At 56.7% G+C, this 18,862-nt stretch overlaps 3 protein-coding genes across 7 annotated transcripts in view; 2 read left to right on the top strand and 1 right to left on the bottom strand.

Moving 5' to 3' along the window:
* Nucleotides 1-756: 756 nt before the first annotated feature.
* SLC9A3R1 (SLC9A3 regulator 1) lies at nt 757-10,228 on the top strand. The gene is made up of 6 exons (XM_041409211.1): nt 757-1,198; nt 6,868-7,029; nt 7,751-7,904; nt 8,424-8,464; nt 8,985-9,083; nt 9,193-10,228. The coding sequence occupies exons 1-6, from the start codon at nt 812-814 to the stop codon at nt 9,343-9,345; spliced, it is 996 nt and encodes a 331-aa protein (XP_041265145.1). The 5' UTR covers nt 757-811; the 3' UTR covers nt 9,346-10,228.
* Nucleotides 10,229-12,683: 2,455 nt separating this feature from the next.
* Nucleotides 12,684-16,256, bottom strand: NAT9 (N-acetyltransferase 9 (putative)). 3 transcript variants are annotated; one of them, XM_041409213.1, is made up of 6 exons: nt 15,788-16,256; nt 14,957-15,146; nt 13,873-14,007; nt 13,594-13,653; nt 13,324-13,418; nt 12,684-13,236 (listed from the first exon to the last, which is right to left on the bottom strand). In XM_041409213.1, the coding sequence occupies exons 2-6, from the start codon at nt 15,051-15,053 to the stop codon at nt 13,090-13,092; spliced, it is 534 nt and encodes a 177-aa protein (XP_041265147.1). In that variant the 5' UTR covers nt 15,054-15,146; nt 15,788-16,256; the 3' UTR covers nt 12,684-13,089. The 3 variants fall into 3 exon arrangements, 2 of the variants coding, with proteins under 2 accessions (XP_041265147.1, XP_041265146.1); XM_041409212.1 differs by having other exon boundaries at nt 14,957-15,066; nt 15,788-16,240; XR_005953019.1 differs by having other exon boundaries at nt 13,191-13,236; nt 13,514-13,653; nt 14,957-15,066; nt 15,788-16,241.
* A 226-nt stretch (nt 16,257-16,482) lies between these two features.
* TMEM104 (transmembrane protein 104) overlaps nt 16,483-18,862 on the top strand; it is a 44,136-nt gene continuing 41,756 nt past the window's right edge. For 2 of the 3 annotated variants that reach the window (XM_041409276.1, XM_041409274.1), the window contains exons 1-2: nt 16,483-16,584; nt 17,838-17,962. In XM_041409276.1, the coding sequence (XP_041265210.1) occupies nt 17,918-17,962 (45 nt within the window). In that variant the 5' untranslated portion in view covers nt 16,483-16,584; nt 17,838-17,917. Of the gene's footprint in view, nt 16,585-16,813; nt 17,030-17,837; nt 17,963-18,862 lie in introns of those variants that run through there. The other variant, XM_041409275.1, reaches the window with a different exon arrangement.

Raw genomic sequence — 18,862 nt, 5'->3', positions numbered from 1 at the left:
GGGCAGAGCAAATCCCCTGCGTTCCCTCCACCTTCCCCACCTCGGGTCCCCACCTCTAGGGTGCTGAGCAATGTTCAGAGGCTGGGGAAACACGACCGGCATCTCGTTTCCGCTGCAAAGCCCTCTTCCCGGCCCGCCTTCCCGTGCAGTTTCGATTTGGGGATTTAATTTCACTTATTTTTATTTTACTTCGAGCATCCCTCCCCTCTACCACCCTCTACGTCGGAGAAGTGCTGGGAGCAACTGCAGCCTTCAAGGACTGGGCGAGGGTACGGGATGCATGCTCCCCGAGAGGCCACCCGGGATGTTCCGCGGAGCGGGAACAGCTGGGAGCGTCCCGCCGGAGTCGGGGCTGTGACCGGGACGGTGGCAGAGCCGATCCCCGGTGGGGGGAGTTCAGCAAGGATCGGGAGTTGCCGCGGTGGGCTCGGGTGGGGCCAGGAGAGGCGGGGGCGGCTGCGGGGGAGCGGCCCGGCCGCACGGGGGCGCGCTCGGACCCGCCGGGAGCGGCCCGGTCCCGCGGCCGGCGCCACGACCCGGCGGCGCCGCGCCCGCAGCGCCCCAGCGGGGCGGGAACTCATTTGCATACCCACCCGCCTCATCTGCATAACCGCACCTTTAACATTTGCATGGACACGCCCTATCGCTGTCCTTATTTGGCGGGAATCATCCCATCCCGCGCTCTGATTGGCCGCCGCCGGCCCCGCGCCCCGCCTCCCTATATAAGCCGAGTGGCGGGCGCGTTGCCGCGCAGTGCGCTGAGTGCGGGTGGCGGGACGGGCCCGCTGCTGCTCCCGCCGCCTTCCCCGCCATGAGCAGCGGCGCGGGCCCCGCCGCCCGGCTGTGCCGCCTGGAGCGCGGCCCGGATGGGTACGGCTTCCACCTGCACGGCGAGAAGGGCAAGCCGGGCCAGTTCATCCGTCTGGTGGAGGCGGGCTCGCCGGCCGAGCGGTCGGGGCTGCGCGCTGGGGACCGGCTGCTGGAGGTGGACGGCGAGAACGTGGAGCGGGAGAGCCATCAGCAGGTGGTGGAACGGATCCGCGCCGCCGCTGGCACCGTCAGTCTCCTCGTCGTAGACTCGACGGCCGAGGATCAGCTGCCGAAACGCGGCGGGGCCGAGCCGCCGGTGGTCGGCGGGCAGGCGGCTCCGGTGCCGGCGGAGCCCGCGGCGCGGGAGCCCGGCGGGGGCGACCAGCGGGTAAATGAGCGGCCGGGGCATGGGGCTCGGAAGTTTTCGGGGCAGAGGGTGTTGTCCGAGGAGGAGGGGTTGCGACCTTCCAGGCGAGCGAGCGGGAGCCGCGTCTGCCCTGGGGGTTATGTGTGGTTTCGGTCTCGATTCTTTCTTTTTTTGCTTTGCTTTAAAAACGGCTCCCCAGAAGCCGCGGGTGCTGCCGCGCCCGACTGCTTTGCCTATTTTATTTGAAATAAATAGAACAAAAATCCTGTGGCAGAGGGTGTTTTTTGGAGCCGAGACTGCAGGTATTGGTGGTAGTCACTCCTGCTTTGAGTGTGTTCAGTCTCTGCTGTGGAGTGGAGATAGCAGAGCTCTTCCCGGGCTGGGGGCTTGATCCTGGCAGTCAGTCCCACAGATGCTTCCCAACTCAGGAATGTCGGCCTTAAGCACGCGTGGGAGTGAGCAGTTGCACAAACAAAGTGATGTAGAAAGGTGAGGAATTGAGAAACAGCTGACCTTTCATGCCCCAAGCGGTTCCTAAGAGACGCTCGGGGCTCCGGGAGATAATACTGCTTTTTATTTACCCAGCAGAGACGTGTTTGTTGTCACAACAGACATGTGGATGGCTCCCTGGGCAGCAGCCTCTTGAGTTCCCGGTGTGAGGAGCCTTCTGGGGAAATCTTATGACCTGTTCCCAGAGAGGTTGGTGCAGTGGAGCCTTCCCGGTGTTGATGCTGAGTCCCAGGAGGACCTTGGTGCTTCACTGAGCTGCTGTCACATAGGGTTTTGCTGAGGATTAGGTGGTTTTGAGCTGTATCTCCTGTTGGACTTTAGCCTGTGTTTGTTCCCTTGGTTGGGCTGATCCACTGCAGGCACAGCTCTCATCCCTGCCTGGCTAAAACATCACTCCAGCACCTCCTTGATGGGCTTATTTGGGTGGGAGCAGCTATGTTCTATCCCTGTGCTGTCTGTCTTGCTCGCTGTCCCCTGTATCATGCCACGTCCCTCACGTGTGGCCCCGTGCTGGGCTCAGGTGCTGCCCCGTGCAGGGAGAACGTGCCTGCTCTCCTGTATGTCACAGTGCCAGTGCTCCCTCGGGGCTGGCGAGGCTGTGCTCTGCTTTCTGCTCCCAGACCTCTCCATGGGCTGGGAAAAATAAAAGGGATGTTCTTAATGCAGCTCAGGTGAATCCCCTGCCAGGCTGGGGGGCTCAGGACGTGCAGTCCCCAAAGAGGATGGAGTCCTCTCGTGCTGTGGGACTGCTGCCTGCTCGCTGTGTTGGCTGGAGTGATGGAAAGAGCTTAGGAAGCTGGAGATGCCCCACAAGATCTTTGGGAGACAGCCCCAGCTGGAGATACCTCTTGGGCTTTGGAGCTGAAGGTTCCCCACAGTCTTGGGGAGCAGGGCACAGCTCTTGCACAGTTACTACTGGCGGTTTCTCTGCTCACCAGATCAGGAAGCAGGTGACATGGGGTGACATTGCCACAAGGCCCCAGACGGTTTCTCAACAGGTAGCAGCAGGAAATCTTGTGGCTGGGGGCAGGGCCCAGTGGAAAAGTGGGTTTAGAGACATTGCCAGGCCAGGCACCCACCAAGCAGGGTGGGAAGATGCCTCGTGGGATGCTGAGCCAAGCCGGAGCAGGCAGAAAGGGATTCTGTCCAGTGAGGCAGGAGCACACCGGTGGCCTGTTTCTGGCCACTGGCACAGAAGCGGTGCTGGCTGCTCCATCCCCCTGCAGCCCCATCCCATCTCTGTGGGTTGGTAGGATTCCCTGGGATCACAGGGGAAGTGGGAGATTTGCACATGTCAGAGTTCTGTTTGCTTTATTGGGCTGGACTTGCCTTTATTTGTTTAACAAGCCTGGAGACGCTCAAGAGCTGGGAGAGCTGCTTGTGGTGAGCAGTGTTTGATGTCTCCCACCTTCCAGCAGAATCCATTCTCTCTCCAAACTGTACTGGGTCCTGCATGATTGGGACTGCCAGGGGTCTCAGACACCTCACGAATCCCGGGGCAGTTGTGGGAGACTGGTCATGGGCTCCTTTTTCATTCCTATCAAACCTTGAGTGTGCAAATCCCCCCGATGGTGTGGTGGAGGTTTTGAGCCTCCCTGGGAAGCTGGTCCATGCATCCCTGTCTGCGGTGCTGAGCCAGTGCAGTGGCAGTTTCACACCCTGGGGCCCTGTGCCGTGGGGGTGTCCCCCAGCCAAGAGCTGTGACAGTTTGTCTGCCTCCATCTTTATTTCCGGAGGCTTCAGCTGCTCGGGAGTGTCTTGAGAAAGTTTCATACAAACTGCACAGTGTTCCCAGGGCAGCACCGGATGCTGCCAGTAAAGTGCCCTGGTACCAGGGCAAGGCATTTGCTACCAGCCCCAGGCTTCCCTCTTACAAATTTAGGGTTAAATTAGAGCCCTCCCTGCCAGCAAGGCTCATCCCTCCTTGTAAAACCTGGGAGAGCCTCCCAGGCTGGGTTTCAGAGTGTAACAGGGAGCAGTTCCCTCGGCATTGGGAGTGTTGCACTGGGGTAGCTAGAGTTTAATTAGGAAATGAATTAAATTTCCTCTCAAGGCAGCTGCATGAAAAGCAGCTCCAGTCAAACAGGACGTGACAGGGATGCTGCAAGGAGGCTGCTTTGCATCCCCTTTGTATGAAGCCCGAATGTGTGCGCCAGATTTTGGGACCCGTGTGAATTTGCTGGCTCAGGCATCCTCAGAGCTCTTGTGTTTCTCTTTGAGTAACTGGGAATGTTGCTGCTGCCAGCAGGCTTGATGCTGCTTGTAGGGCTGCAGGGAATTTCCTGGGACTTGAGGCTTCAAAAGCTGTCCTGAAATTGCTGTTGAGTGCCTGGGAAATGGGGAGTGAGTCCTGACATGCTGTGCAGCTGGAGTCCCCACAATCCTGGGACTGCTGGTGCTGCCAGGTGACTGAAGGTGCTGCGGAGGAAGAAGCATCTCTGGGTGTGCCCCAAATCCTGTTTCAGGGTAGGAGCAGCAGTGCAGTGCTGCAGAAGTCCTCATCCCAAGCGGGCATCTCTGCAGGCAGAGACCTCTCTGCCTTCCCTGGGTGTACAGGACAGGGGTGGAATGGGATGCCTCTGCAGGGAGCTGATTCCAGCTTCCCCCAGTGCCCTCCCTGACAGAGGTTGTAATTGCTTGTAACAAGGCTCTGCCCGCTAATCCCAGCGCGGCAGGAGAGCTGCTGGCCTTGCAGGACAGGATGCAGCAGCTTAGAGAAATTAGGGGCATTTCCACTGCCCAGCTCCCAGCTTCATAGCCACGGGTCTCCTTGGGTTGTTGGCCCCAAACCCTCTTGCCTCACGTTGTTCAGCCCAAAGGGGACTTTGGGGCTGAAAGGATGCCCTGCCATGGGGTGCTCACCGCATGGATGGGCAGGATACGGCTGCTGGAGGATCAGATGCATTTGTTTTCCTCTCTGGATGGCAGAATGGTGGCTGCCCGCAGGGTTTCTGTGACTTGGGGAGGGCACAGGCAGCCTGGCATGCTGGGCTGGAGGAGCTGCCAGCCGCTGGTGGGGGGATGCTGGGGGGCTGGGTCATGGCTTGGCCAGCTGCCTTTGCAGGATCAGTGCCTCCCTCACCGCCGTGACCTGTCCCTGTGTCCTGAGACATCTGCCCACCCTGCAGGGCTTCCCCATCCCCCCAAAAAATTCATGGCACCAGCATCTCATGGAGCCCAGGCTGCCAGGGCTTTGTTGGTATGGGTGGGAGCAAAGCCCTCCCTCCTCCTCCTCCTCCTCCTCCTCGCCCGGGTGCGCTGCCAGCACCGCTTGCTGGGTGCTGCCTCTGGCTTTGTCCTGAGCTATCGGCGTGGAGCAACCCTGCAGTGCTGCCAAGGGCACCGGCAGCATGGGTGGGTGCTCCAGAGCCTGAGCCCCTCGCTCAGAGCTCAGCCAGGACAGGGGTCTGGGAAGGTGCTACCTTCATCCAGCAGCTCCTGCCTTTTGTCGTTATTTTGGGTATTGTCTGTCCCCACCACTGCCTGGGATTTTGGCCTGGGTGGAGGATGCTGTCACACCCTGTGAACCTGCTGCCACCATGGGGTGGGGACGGGAGGGTGGAAGGGGCGAAGTCGAGGGGGTCACAATCCTCCACCCAGCCAGGGAATCCACAGCTGGGCTGTTGTGCTGGGCATGTGAAGCTGGCACACGTGGAGACTAAGTCCTGCCTGCCAGTGCTGAGGCGTCTCAGGATCACCTTCACTCCTGGCAGATGTGCTGGGTGCTGCACGTCCCTTCCCAGGGCGTTGTCAAGTGGTGCTGGGGTGGTGGCTGGCCTTGACCATGGAGGAGGGTGTTGTGCAAGAGGATGGGGCTTTATCAGGGCTTTATTGCAGCGTTGGGCTTAGCAATTGTAAATGTGTCACCCCGGCCCATGTGGGACCCTGTGCCACACCAGTGTGTCAGATATGGGGTGTCAGCATCCCAGGACACAGGTTTTCCCTGCTGTGGGCAAAGGTGATCTCGTGGCAAGATGCAAGAGTGCTGTACAGGGGGTAAAGAGCCACCCTGGTGCAGGTGTGGGAAGGCAAATTCCTGCAGTGCCTGTCCTCAGGGATGCTATGGGTACCAACAGAGAAAAAATTATCTCGGATGAAAGATTAAATACTAGCCCTCTTGGTGAGGAATATTCCAGCAGTTTGAGTGAGTCTTGGCTGCTGGGAGGGCCCAACCAGAGCCCAGGTTCTGGTGGTCAAGGTGGGATCAGACCATTTTATATCTAAATTGTAAAAGTGTTATTGGGTGCTAGGGTCAGAGCAGTTCTGACAGTGAGACATGCAGGTGTCTGGTTTGTGTCACCTGGTTCCTCTGATGCTTCCTGGACACCCCACTCCCCACTGGGTGAGTGAAGGCAGTTCCTGTGTGCCATGCTCCCCGGGATGCTCCTGCTCCTTCTGCTGCTCACCGTGTGGAGGAGCTTAGAGGGCACCAAGGGGGCCAAGTGAGTGGCTGCCCCAGCAGGGTTCTCTGGCTCCAGGTGCTGGTGGATCCACTGGTCAAGGTGAAACCAGGTGCAGATGAGCTGGGTGTTGCCTCCTGGAGAGGTGAACGTCCCAGTCGCACCACCCCAGTGGAGCTGGTTTCTGTTTTGCAATCCTGGAGGGTCATGCTGGGGCATGGAGGTGCCTCAGCATTACAGCTGCACCCTCTGGGCTCCAGCTGCCTGCCCAGCCCTGTGTGCCCCTGCCCTGTCAGGGTGGCTGTGGGGTGCTCTGGGGTGGGGGATCTCCCTGAGCCCATGGCTGGGTTTGCCATGGAGAGGGGCACTTGGCAGGAGGGTGATGCAGGAGACCTGTGCCAGCACCTGAGACCTCTCCAGTAGCCAAAGCTTCCCGAGTGGGATGGGGTGGAATGGTGGGGTGCTTCCCAGCCACCTGGGCTGTGTTTCCTCCTCCACCTGCATGGCAGTTGCAGTCCTGATCCCAAAAGGAAGAGCGTGGTTTGGGAACACACGCATAATAACAAGTTTCTTCAATGTTTCACTGCAATTAGTGTGCCTTGCACCTAATTAATTAATTAGAGCTGAGGATCATAGGGTGTTTGGCACCCTGCATCCTATATTGAGGTGTCAGTGCCCACAGGTGTCCCTGACACTCCAGCAGCTCTCTGGGGTTCCTGGTGCTGTCCTTGGGTGTTGGGGGGTCCGGAGCAGTTCACCCACAGATTGTTCCCATTGCAGGAGGAGCTAAGACCTCGGCTGTGCCACATGAAGAAGGGCCCTGATGGCTATGGCTTCAACCTGCACAGTGACAAGAGTCGCCCAGGGCAGTACGTGCGCGCCGTCGACCCCGGCTCGCCAGCTGAGGCAGCAGGGCTGGCCCCCCAGGACCGCATCATCGAGGTGTGCTGGGGTGAGGGGAGGTCTGAGGGGTCTCTCTGAAACGCTTGGCACTCCCTCACATCCTGGTGCCTGGGAGACAGCTGCCCTTGGCCAGGAAGGCACACACGCTGGTGACTCACGGCACAGCCGCCCAACCTGCAGCAGCCTGCCGGTCCCCACCCACGGGTGCAGCACTGTGGAGGGCTGGGACTGAGCATTAATTAGCTGTCTGGGGGTTAATTAGCAGTGGCCCTGTCCCTGGGGATCCCCTGGGGTGGTGCAGGCTGGGGACAAGGTGCACGATGGTCACAAGTGCTGCTGTCAGGTGTGACCGGGGTGGGGACGAGCTCAGGTTTGTGCCATGTGGGATGATGATCTGCAAGAGCAAGGACCAGCTGAGCCCAGCCCTGCTGCTCACCAGGGCGTGGGGTGAACCTTGTAGGGTTTCTGGAGACCGTGGCTTGGCATATGGGTTTTGTGCCAGCCCCGGGTCCATGTGCTGCTGGGAGTTCCCTGCCAGCTTTGCCCATTCAACCCCATGCCAATTACTCAGAGGAAAATCTGCTTTTAATGAGGTTTTTCTGGCTTCACTGCTAATCCCTGCGAGGCTGTGAATGCCTGTGGGGGCTGTGGGGTGGCTGTGCTGGGATTATGACTGGTACCAAGGCTGGTACCTGACCCCTCCATGGTGCTTCCGAGGGATGGATGTCCCCCAGCTCCAGTGGTGATGTGGTACCTGCAGGTGAATGGTGTGTGCATGGAGGGCAAGCAGCACAGTGATGTGGTGGCAGCCATCAAGGCGAGTGGTGACGAGACCAGGCTGCTGGTGGTGGACATCCTCACAGATGAATTCTTCAAGAAGTGCAAGGTGGTGCCCTCGGAGCAGCACCTGACAGGTGGGCTGGGGACGGTGCTGCTGGGAGGGGTTTGTGACACCTCTGGTGGCTCTGTGTCACTGTCTCACCAAACCCAAGGGTGCTGAGCCCTGGGAGGTGGCCTTTTCACCTTGGGGCCATGCAGAGTCACCTGGCTTTTGTGTCTCCCTGCTTGGCTGAGGGCCCCCCTGACATGGGCAGGTTTATGGCCCTGGGTTGCACTTTGGCAGGGTTTATGGCTTGGGGAGCAAACAGGCATCAGCTGCCCTTTGCTCTCCTCTGCTGTCACAGTGGTCCCCAGGAGGATGGGGAAGGGGTCTCACTGGGCTCCACACCACAGCTGCCATCATGGGGATGTGTCTGGCAGCATTCCCTGTGCCACGGGGCTGGCTGCAGTTGGTGGTTAAAAAATTCAAGACCTGGCCAGACCTTGGGCAGTGTTGTGTGAGCATTGGCCATGTGCAGCCTTGGCTTGCCCTCCACTGGCAAGGGGACAAAGCAAACACATCCTCACCCAGTGCTTGTGTCCTTATCCCACAGGTCCCTTGCCAGAGCCAGTAGCCAATGGTGATATAGGGAAGGTAAGAGCCTTGTCTTGATTTTAATTCCATCTGTGCCCGTCTCCAGTCAGGGACCCTCCTGTTCATGTCCCCTCTGCCCATGGGTGGGTAAAGCCACCAGATACCACAGTGGTCTCAACCTGCCACACAAGAGCTGGTGCCACTGGGAAGGGAACTGGTGTCCTCCAGGAAGGGGGATGCTTGTGGTGCTGAGCGTCATGGAGGCGGCTGTTTTCCTGCTCTCTTTTGCCATCCGATGCTCCAGGGCTGGGAGCCCTCGTGCTGCAGTAGGGAAGTAGCACCCAGCCCTGCAGCCACCCTCCTCCTCCTCCTCCTCCTGCTAAAGCCAGGGCAGCAGGCTGGGGTTTAATCCTTCCCCGCCCTGATGGGCAGCCCTGGAGGTATTTATGTGCCTGGAGCTTGCAGGGGATTACGTGCGGGAAGGACGGATTTCATGGCCCCCCTGGGTGGGACTTGCAACTCTGGAGGCTGTTCTCAAGCCCCGGGGCTGGAGCTCACACTCCCTCCCTGCTGCCCTCAGGAAAACGGCGGAGAGCCGCGGTCCCACTCGGTGTCCGAGAGCCCGTCCAGCCCCGCGCCAGCGGCCGTGTCCCCCAGCTCCAGCGAGACCCACAGCGAGGTAGGGCTGGGAGTGCTGGGGGGGAGGCAGGGCTGGAAAGCAGATCTGGGCTGAGCCACACACGGTGGGGCTGACACCGCCTCTCATCCCCTCTCAACGTCACGCACAGGAGGGTGACAAACGCCACTCAGCATCTGGCTCCCTCCTGGACCTTGACATCCCGCTGGCCGTGGCCAAGGAGCGGGCGCACCAGAAGCGCACCAGCAAGAGGGCACCCCAGATGGACTGGAGCAAGAAAAATGAACTGTTCAGCAACCTGTGAAGGCCCTGAGGCAGGGTGGGTGTCTTCTAGCCCCTGCCCAGCCCCATACCCACCTCTCCTGCACTCCTCTCCTCCCTGCCATGAGCTTCTGGTAGAGATGTGGGGCTGCTCCCTACCACCCTGAGCCAAGTGCTGGGCTTTGGTGGCCAGTGAGCATCCCTGCAGAGGAGTTCTGGGCTGGGGGTGCTGGGGGTGCCCCCTCCCAAAAGCTCATCCCCAGGGTGCTCCTCCAGCCCTGCCCTGAAGCCCTGCACACCCTGGTAGGCACAAGCAGGGGTTTGGGAGGGATCAAGGATTTGGGGTGGCCTGATGCCCAACACTCCTGGTCCCTACTGTTCCCTGTTTTTTCCCCCACCCCAAACCTCATCTCTATTTGAGATCCTCTCCAAATTACCCTTTAACTGCAAAACCTGGCTTTTAGTGTCTTCTCCCAACCCCCACCTGCCCAGCCACTGACCACAGCCAGGGTATTTGACCCTGGCCTGGCAAGCTCCGTCCACAATGACCCTGTCCCTTTGCCTCTTCAGCTGCAAGGAGGGGCAGCACTGGGGAATGCCCAGCACTCTGCCCTGGGGCAAATTTTGGGAGAGGAGAGGGTGTCTGGAGCCAGCACAGCAAGCAATAATAGTCTCCTTTGCTACTGCACACTCCTGGAGACGGAGCCAATCAGGGTTTGAATCCAACATTGTTTAATTTAAAAGCTTCTCACAGACTTCTTGTTTTTTTCTGAAATGAGTGTTTTTCCAATCACTTTTTTTTTTTACCTGTATTTTGTGGAAATTCTTCCTGTGGATGTTTTGTTTCCATGTGCTGCAATCAGGTGTTGTTGTACTGTTGAGCTCAAGAGAAATTCTGTTTACTGGAATAAACCTTTCTGACTTCACGAGTCTGGTTTAAGGCTAAATCCTTCCAGAGCCTGGGGGTGGGGTGCAGAGGGCTTGCTGTGGCCCTCTGGGGTTTGAGGGAAAAACACTGGGGGACACTGGGCCTGGTTTGGGTATCCCTCAGCACGTGATGGGGACAGGTTGAGGGGGCTGGGGAGGCACGGGCTGCTCCCAGTGGGGGCTAATGCCTTGGGGTGATTAATGAGCTTTAATCCCCTGGGTAGATGGGGGGGAGGGTGAGGAGGGTGATGCAAAGCTCTTATCTGGGTCTGCTGGCCAGGCTCGAGGGCAGTAGCTTTGGGGCAGCCCAAATGTGCCCCAGCCCCTACAGGGGTTTTAGGGATGAGCCTGGGTTGAGGGAAGGCAGGGGGGATCAGTGAGGAGATGGGTGCTTGTCCCTCCGAATGAATGGATGTAGCCTTGGGTGGCTCAGTGGGGCCAGGCTGGTGGCACAGTAGGACAAGGCAGGGCTGTGCCTGGCCTCTGTCTGATATCTTTGCTTCCCCCCATTCTGCACAGTCTTGTTTTGTGCTCCAAATCTGCAAAGAAGCTTTTCCACCTGAGCACACAAATATTCACAGATCTTTGCGCTTCAAGTGACACCCAGGTGACAAAGTGCCACCAGATTTCTGGGGGATGTGCAGGCTGTCACTTCCTCCTGGAAGCTGGGGGAGCCCATTCCAACTTGTCTCATCCTCCAAAGACGTGTCCTCTGAGGGAAGGTGAGCCCCTGTCCCCTGTTTTCCCATCCCCATCCCACTGGGGCAGCAGGACACCCCTACCTGGGGCGGATGCCCCAGGGTGGGCAGGAGCGGGGGCAGCCACTGGGGCCCAGCAGCATCTTTTGCCTCTTGGCCTGGTCAGAGCAGCTGGGCACTGGTTCCCTGTGGGAACCCTGTCTGAGCCCTGCCAGGACTCTTCCCCCCAGCCTCTGGGGTGGGCTGAGCTCCGGGACATACCCAGCTTAGCTGTGGGTTGCCAGGGAAAGGCTGTTCCCTGTTCCCAGCCGCCTGCGGAGCCGGGGCAGCGCAGGCGTTGCCGGGCCCGGGGATGCCAAGCAGGGCCCTCAGTGGCTCCAGAGCAACCAGCTGGGCACAGGAGCTGCCACAGGAGATCGCCCTGCCCCTTCCCCCTGGCAGCAGAGGTTAAAAGAAATTATTTTTCCCACATTGGTCGGGTTTTTGGGGAAGCAAATCCCAGCCCAGCTACATCTCTCCTGCCGGTTTGGCCTTGCTCCTCTGCCAGAGGGATGAGACACTTCACAGAAAGAGCACCAGAGCCAGCAGTTCGCCCAGCAGGTTCTGCAAATCTTGTGCTGGAGGACAGAATCCATTTCTGCTTGCAGCAGGTGATGAGGACCAGGAGGATTAGTAGCCCTTGTCATGGTAATCCCAGCGGGAAGTAGAGCGGCTCTTCACTTTATTACCACACAAAGCTTTCACTACAACTAAATCCACACTAAATACTTGTTTAAAATGCCATGATGCACTGTTCCCACACTTGGCTTTAATATTAGTCACAGGAATAATGCATTTAAATTAGCTAAAATTGGAAAAATAAAGCCCCCAGGCCCTAAAAATACAGGCATGGCAACACTAAAAATTCCAGACTGCCACTCTCCAAAACATCCCTCGGCAAGTCTGAAAGTTATTACCTGACCTATCACTGAAACAGCTAATTTGTGGTCTAGGATTAGCCACTACAGCTGCTGTTACAGTATGAAAACACACAGGAGCATCAGTTATCCTTCTTACCTTCTGTCCTCTCCTCTTAGCAGCTTCCCTGCTGTGGACAGTGTGTGTAGGGCAGGCCAGCTCAGGCTGAGTAACTGCACATGGAAGTGTGTCCAGTGGGAGTCAGGCAAGTGCCTCTTTTTCATCCATGGATCTCAGATCTACTGCAGCAGAGGCTGGATAACTCCTGCCCTAAATATATCTCCCCCCAGTAAGAGATATTTCCCCCACATTCATCTTTATCTTAGTGGAGAGCAGCAAATGGACCCTCCAGGCTCAGCAGAGCGAGTCCTGAGCTGGTGAAAGAAGGGAGCTGTCTTCTTTCAGTGTATTCTCCTTATTTTCATCAAAGCAGCCAAGGAAAATGAAGTGCAACATCACTGCTGGCCTGTGGTTTTCAGATCTGGAGCACAGCCCTGAAGATGAAGGGGGCTTGTCTCAGAAGCCTCCTGCAGCTCTCAGCCCCCTCATAGTGGTGGGGCTCAGCTCTAGCCTTCATCAGCCAATATCAACAATTTCCATCATATTAACTTGTCCTTTGTTTGTGTTCACCCACATCTGAGCTTCTCCCTGCCAGGACCCAGCAGTGCCCCCCCTGAAACCTACCAGACCCCAGGAAACTGGGTTTAAAGAGTCTCTGCTCTCTTTTACAACTTCTAAACCACTTTTTGAGCTGCCAAAGAAAGCAGCTTAGCCTCACGTAGTGCTCAGGAGCCTCAGATCTTTGTGATTTTTTTTTTTATTCAAGAGTAAAAAAGAATGAGCTGCCAGTATATGAAACCTCCTCGCTGAGGAATCTGGATTTGAGAGCAGTGGGAGAAGTTTCTGCTTGTCCAGGAATCAACTGCTGGTGATTTTAAGCTCTGTTGGAACAGCAAACCAAAGAGTAATTCCCAGCCAAACCTGTGGGTTAGTGGCTGTTCCCCAGGTCCAAATTTCAGGCAGTAATCCTGGCTGGTGGAGCAAAGTGCAAAGCTGACAAGATGAGAAAGCAGCTGAAGGAGAACAGTTCAGCTGTTGGGGAACAGAACAGTTCCAGTGCTGGCTCTCTGGTGTCCTCCACACCCAGACTTAGCAACAAGGTCCAACTCCTCCCTGGAAACCCAGCTGGTGTCTGGAGGTGTCTGTCAGGTGTCCAGCACCCCAGCTGGCTGCTTCAGTTCAGAGTAACTCTTCTCCTCCACGTGGTTTGTCTGCTCCAGGAGCCACTGTCTCTCCTGGTCACTGACATCCAGCCTCAGCGTCACCTCCTGGAAAATGCTGTTCACAGCAACCTGTAGCACACACAGAGAAAGCAGCTCAATCCCAGCCACAGGGCAAATGCTGCTCACATTCTCTGGGGAGATGGGCTGTTACTGCACCTCCTTAAAGTGAAGCTTTTTGAACATGCAGATACTGGCTTCATTTTCCTGACCAATCTTGGCCTCAAACTTGGTGATCCCCAGTTTTCTCACTCCTGCAGGAGAAATCAGAGAGAGAGGCACTTCTGTTACATGCCACATCTATAAAAGCACAGGACTCCAGTTGTGGGGCAGATGCATCCCTTACTACCCTGCTGTATCACTGGGAATTATCTGCTCCCAGATCTCAGCCCCCCACACTCCTGTTCCTGTGCACTGGGCCACCCTCACCGTAGGCCATCATCAGCAGAGTTGCCTCCTTGCCAAACCCTCTGCCACGGCAGCTGGGCTCTGAAAGAGACAGCACAGAGTCAGCACCAGTTAGGGGAGACAAACCAGCCACACCAGACACTTCTCAGAAGAGGCTGTGAGCTGGACACGCCATGGACTGATCAGGGCTGAACAGCCACGGTAAAGCATGAGAATAAAAAGCTGATGCAGGAACATCAACATCTCTCTGCAGCAAGCAGCCCCAGCGACAGAGCCCCAGGCTATGAAGCAGAACTTGACCTGCAATCATGATTTCAATCTCGCCCACAGTCGGGTCCTCGGCGTTGGTGAGGAAGAGATTCACATCCCCAACCATGGAGCTCTCCTCCGCCTGCCCAGGCCAGCGCTCCGAGTCCAGCACGATGAAGGTGCACTCTGGGCAAAACAAGAACGTGGCAGCACCTTCAGAGGGGGCTGATAATTCTTCACCAATTACCAAAGAATGAAATTAAAGGTGCGTAATGGACAGAGGAATAACAGTTTCCATGTGTTAACAGCAAGGAAGAGTTAATAATTTGGCTTCCCACACCAGGTGTGCCTGTTCCCACCTGCAGAAATGAAAGAGATACTTGGAAAAACCTGTTGTGAGGGTGACACAGACACCAAGACTAGAGACAGCCCGTGGAAGAAGTGTGAAAACTTCCTTCCCATGTTTGAAGTCTCCTTGCCTTGTCTTACTCAGCAGCAAGTTGGGGCAAAGAATTGTTTTGGTGCACAAGAGGCTGAGTGATTCACCTGGTCCATCTTATTGCCGCTCTGAGTAAGGTTTTTTTTATGCCACCTAAGACAAATGCTCCAGACTGAGGTCTTTGCCAGCTTCAGTATTTTCCAGCTCACTAAATTTATACCAGGCTTTTATGGGCAGTGATTCACTACCTGTAGGAGAGTCAGGGAACCAATTTAGTCAACATACCTCAACCAGGTGATCATAAACTCATCCAATTTATCAAGGAGAAATACAACCTCCTTCTACCTTTTTGCAACAATCAGACCTGGGGAGTGTTGGCTGTGCAGGAGTGATGCTTAATGATTTTTAGCTCGGCACAAAATGCTGTGGGAAATGAATCACTACAGTCTCTGGAAAACTGCATGAAAAAGACACAAACAGCTCGAGGAAGTGGATGGATATTCTCCACTTCCCTGAACATATACCAGCTGTAATGAGAAAACCAGTTCAAGCTGCTGTTGTATAAAGTGTCACATCCCCTCTGGTTTACAGGAACTCGCTCGCAGAGCACTCCCAGTTCACTGTGGGTCCTTCCCAGCATGGAGAGGACCTGCTCACCACTCCCACCCTCCCTCGGGAAGCACCCCAGATGCTCACTGTCAGCGTCATCCCGCCAGCTGCGCTGCATTTCGTACTCCTGCTCCAGGCTGAGGGGCTCCGAGGCTGTCAGGCGCTGCAGCTCCTCCGACTGCATCCACTCGTGGTACCTGGCAATGCAATGCACCCCACGGCAGCACCTCAGCAGATCCCTCCGGCTGCTCCGTCGTCAGGACATCACAAAGCAGCTCTGGGAACACCCACCCGGCTTTTGTGGCCACTTAAAATGTATCCACAGGCCTCTGTGCCTTATGGAACGCAGCGCTCTCTGGGAATTTAGGAAGTTTGCCCGTCCTGCGGCTTTGTCCGGAGTGCCCAATGCACACCTGATGTTTCTGAGTTGTGGTGCATTTCACCCCGAGCAACACTGACACAGCCCCTCCCGGACACTGACAAAACACCAACGCTGTTTGTGCCGATTTACTTTACAAACTCTTGGCACGCCTCATTTATCCAACATCCACCTGGCTTTAGGCGCTGAAGCTTTGCTCCTGCACCGCCACCGGGGCAAGGCCTCAGCGGCCGTCAGAGCTCTGCGTTCCCTCACGGCCAGGCATTCCCTGTGGCACGGGGGACAGCAGAGCGGGCACGGAGCTCAGGGGACAGCAGAGCGGGCACGGAGCTCAGGGGACAGCGGAGCGGGCACGGAGCTCAGGGGACAGCAGAGCGGGCACGGAGCTCAGGGGCCACAGGGAGGGCATGAGGGCACCTCACGGACTGATTCCCGGGGAATGCGGCCGGCAGTCACCTTTCCTGAGCCCAGCATTGCTTCCAAAGGGACAACTGGAACCAGACCGTGCAGGAGCGCCCGAGAGGGCACGGGGCACGTACCGGGGCACGTGTGCAGCGGTGTAGGGCACCAGCGTCACCTTCTTTCCTCGCAGCACCATGTCCTGGTTAATCTTCATGGCCTCTGCACTGAGGGAGACACCCAGCACCCCACTCCGTGTCTCCACGGAAGGGGCAACGCGGCCTGGCGCCTTTCGGGAGCGAGAGGCGGCTCTCACAGTGCGGCTCTCCCAGCTCGCACCAATACGGCCGCGTTAACAGGCCCGAATCCCGGCTCCCACATCCCGACGGGACCCCCGGGGCTGGGGAGGGGATCCGGGACCGTGCGCCCGCCCTACCGCCTTCCACGCATGCGCACCAACCCCGGCGGCCTTCCCGTTACGAAAGGTGTGGCGTCATCGCTCCGCCCCGTGTGACCACGCCCCTTTCGTGCCGCGCCCCGCCCCCACTGCCCCGCCCGTGTTCCCGCGGGGCTCCGCCTCTGCCTCGTCCCCCCTCCTCCCGTGGCCAATCACGGTCGGTGTATTCCCCCTGTCCCCGCCCCTGCTCCCTCCTGCCTTTCCTGGACACGCCCCTTCAAGGTTCGGCCACGCCCCTCTCTCCCCACCCCGTTTTATGTACCACGCCCCCTTCTGGGCAGCGCCCATTCGTGCCCCGCCCCGTCCCCTCCCATGCCCCGCCCCCTACTTTTATCCAATCACGATCGCCGCCTTCACCCCGCCCCGCCCCGCGGGCCTGTCACGTGCGCGGAAGGCCCCCCCCGCTCTCGGGCGGCGCGTGCGCCGTGAGTGCCCCCGCGCGGCCGGGGGTGGGGCCGCCGGCACGAGCCGCTGGCGCTGGTGAGGGGCCGGGGGGGTCCCGGGGGGCCCGGGCGGGACGCGGCCCTCAGAGGGGCTTTGGGGGCGGCCCTGTGCGGGGACAGCGTGCGAGGAGGGCTGGGAAGGGGCTCGACGGGCGGGGAGAGGCCTGGCGAGGGTCCTGGTGTGAGGGTGTGCAGCGGAGCGGGCCTGGGGAGAACGCCCTGGGGGCGCTGCCGGGCTTGTCGGCGCTCTGTGGGGCGGGGGGAGTTCCCCGGAGAGGGCAGGGGGGCGAGCAGCGATCCGTCTGGGGTGCAGGCCCGGGGAGGACAGGCCGGGGGGCTCCGGTGCCCTCGGGGGCCTGGTGTCGGTGTCCCCGCCGGGCCGGGGCCTGCTCGGGACGCGCTGGCCCGGGCGTCCCGCCGTGTGCGGTGTCTTCCTGCTTGCTCTGTGTTTGCCAAGCTCGGCTTCAGCGTTGTGAGCCGAGGTGTGTTGGGAAAAGCTCTCCTTCCTGTTGTGTTGGAGCTCTCCTTCTGAGCTGGCCCAGTTGTGACCTCAGTGAGTTGTGCTGCCCGATTCTTTTCTGGCATTCAGCGGGGGTGTACAAGCTTATCACTGGGTTTTTCAGTGGAGCTCAGCTTGTGCTGATGGTTTGTCCCAGCTGATGTGGCTGAGTAGGAGCACATGTAGAAGTGTGAAGCCTTTACTTCAATCGTGGCTAATCATTGACACTGAAACTTTACAGAAGACTTCAGTTCCTCCATACACATCTAGATTTTTTGAATCAATGTAAAGCTTCCCAAATACTTCTGCTTTGGAAATGTAGATGCATGAAAAGCATCTTGGTGTGTCTTTAATAGGTCCAATATTTTAATTTGTCTGCTTATTTCTGAACTTGAATTTAGGAGGAGAGACTTTAGGCTGCTTTTTTGATTTGTAGGAGGCACGTGTTTGCAAGGAGTAGTAGCTGCATGAGAAGCAGCAGTTTGAGATCATCCTCAAGGCAGTAACTTTTCCTGTTGAGGTTTTAGTTGTCTGGAACAACCCCTCTGGCTGTTTGGAGAGGATGAAGTTTGGTCATCACATGCTGTGAAAGGGCAGGGCCTTTTGGTTGCTTTTAAACCAGTTTAACAGGTTTGAAAACTTCTCACAGAAGTGCTGGTGTGTGGGGTCTGTCTGAAGGGCAAGATCCTGCTGAAATCTGTTCAAATACCATAAAACCGATGTGCCAAAGCTAGCTTGTGACTTCTTCCTTTTCCCAGCAAAGATAACACAGCATTATGATGTTTCCCTAGGTTAAAGGTGACAGAAGTTGAAAAGACCCTCCCAAAAACACCCTTCTGGCTCTGCTCTGGGGCTCCCCTCCATCTCCAGGATGGCAGGAGGCATCACTGACACCGGAGAGCTTTACTCTCCCTATGTAAGTTCCACTGCTTGTGGGTTTGCTCACAAGTTTGGTTTTTTTTATAAAATCTTCTTTCCTCAGCATTGTGTTTGCCTTACTTCCTCATGGACATAACCTCAGCATTTCAAGAGGTTGTGGGGGTCAAATGGTGGTTAAAGATGCTTGATGTTTGTAGTTTTATGGGTTTTTTACATCACAGGTCACTTTTCATAAGGTAAAGGGATGATGTGTCCTTGAAGTATAGATCTAAAAGTGCTAGAAAGAGCTTCATGTCCCATGCCAGCTCTTTATCCTTCTGCCCACTTTCTTATATTTTGTTAATGTTTTCATCAGCCCAAATTGTCATTGGAATAGACAGGGGGGACTTGGACATTGAAACTAGCCCACTTTCTTCCCTTTTGTTTCTTTATGTAAACATTTTCCCCTGAATTTCTCAAAGTTTACTTAGCTGCAGCTGTTGCAGTAATTTGTTTTATACCACTTCAGTGGAAGTGAGTAATTTAGAGGTTTCTTCCCTGTAATGTGGTGTCCTGTGCAACTGCAGAGCCAATTACTGCTTTCCTATATTACTGGAAATACTGGTTTTCATAGCCACAAGCCTTCACAAAATGTCAGCTTATAAAAACAGCACTTTGTAAACACTTTTTTTTTTTTGAAGTGAACTCAATAGATTTAGAACCAGCCCTGAAATCTTTGTGTTGGATTTTAAATGCTTTAAAATTTTCATCTCCATGTTAATGATTAAATGTAGGAGAAGTGGATTGTAGGCTGCAGAAATAGGTCACAGCTGAGAAAATGGAGAAGTAAGACAGTAACTGGGATGTCTGGACCCTCAAGGATTAGTGTCACCTGCTCTTATGTTGTTGTGCTGGTGCTGCATGAATTTCCTAGAGTAATCCCAAGGGCTGAGGCTCT

This window comes from Onychostruthus taczanowskii, unplaced genomic scaffold (genome assembly GCF_017590055.1).
Source record: "Onychostruthus taczanowskii isolate IOZ18803 unplaced genomic scaffold, ASM1759005v1 scaffold30, whole genome shotgun sequence".
NCBI classification, from domain to species: domain Eukaryota; kingdom Metazoa; phylum Chordata; class Aves; order Passeriformes; family Passeridae; genus Onychostruthus; species Onychostruthus taczanowskii.
Note: the sequence above shows the minus strand (reverse complement) of the source record. Positions and strands in the feature narration are given on the sequence as shown.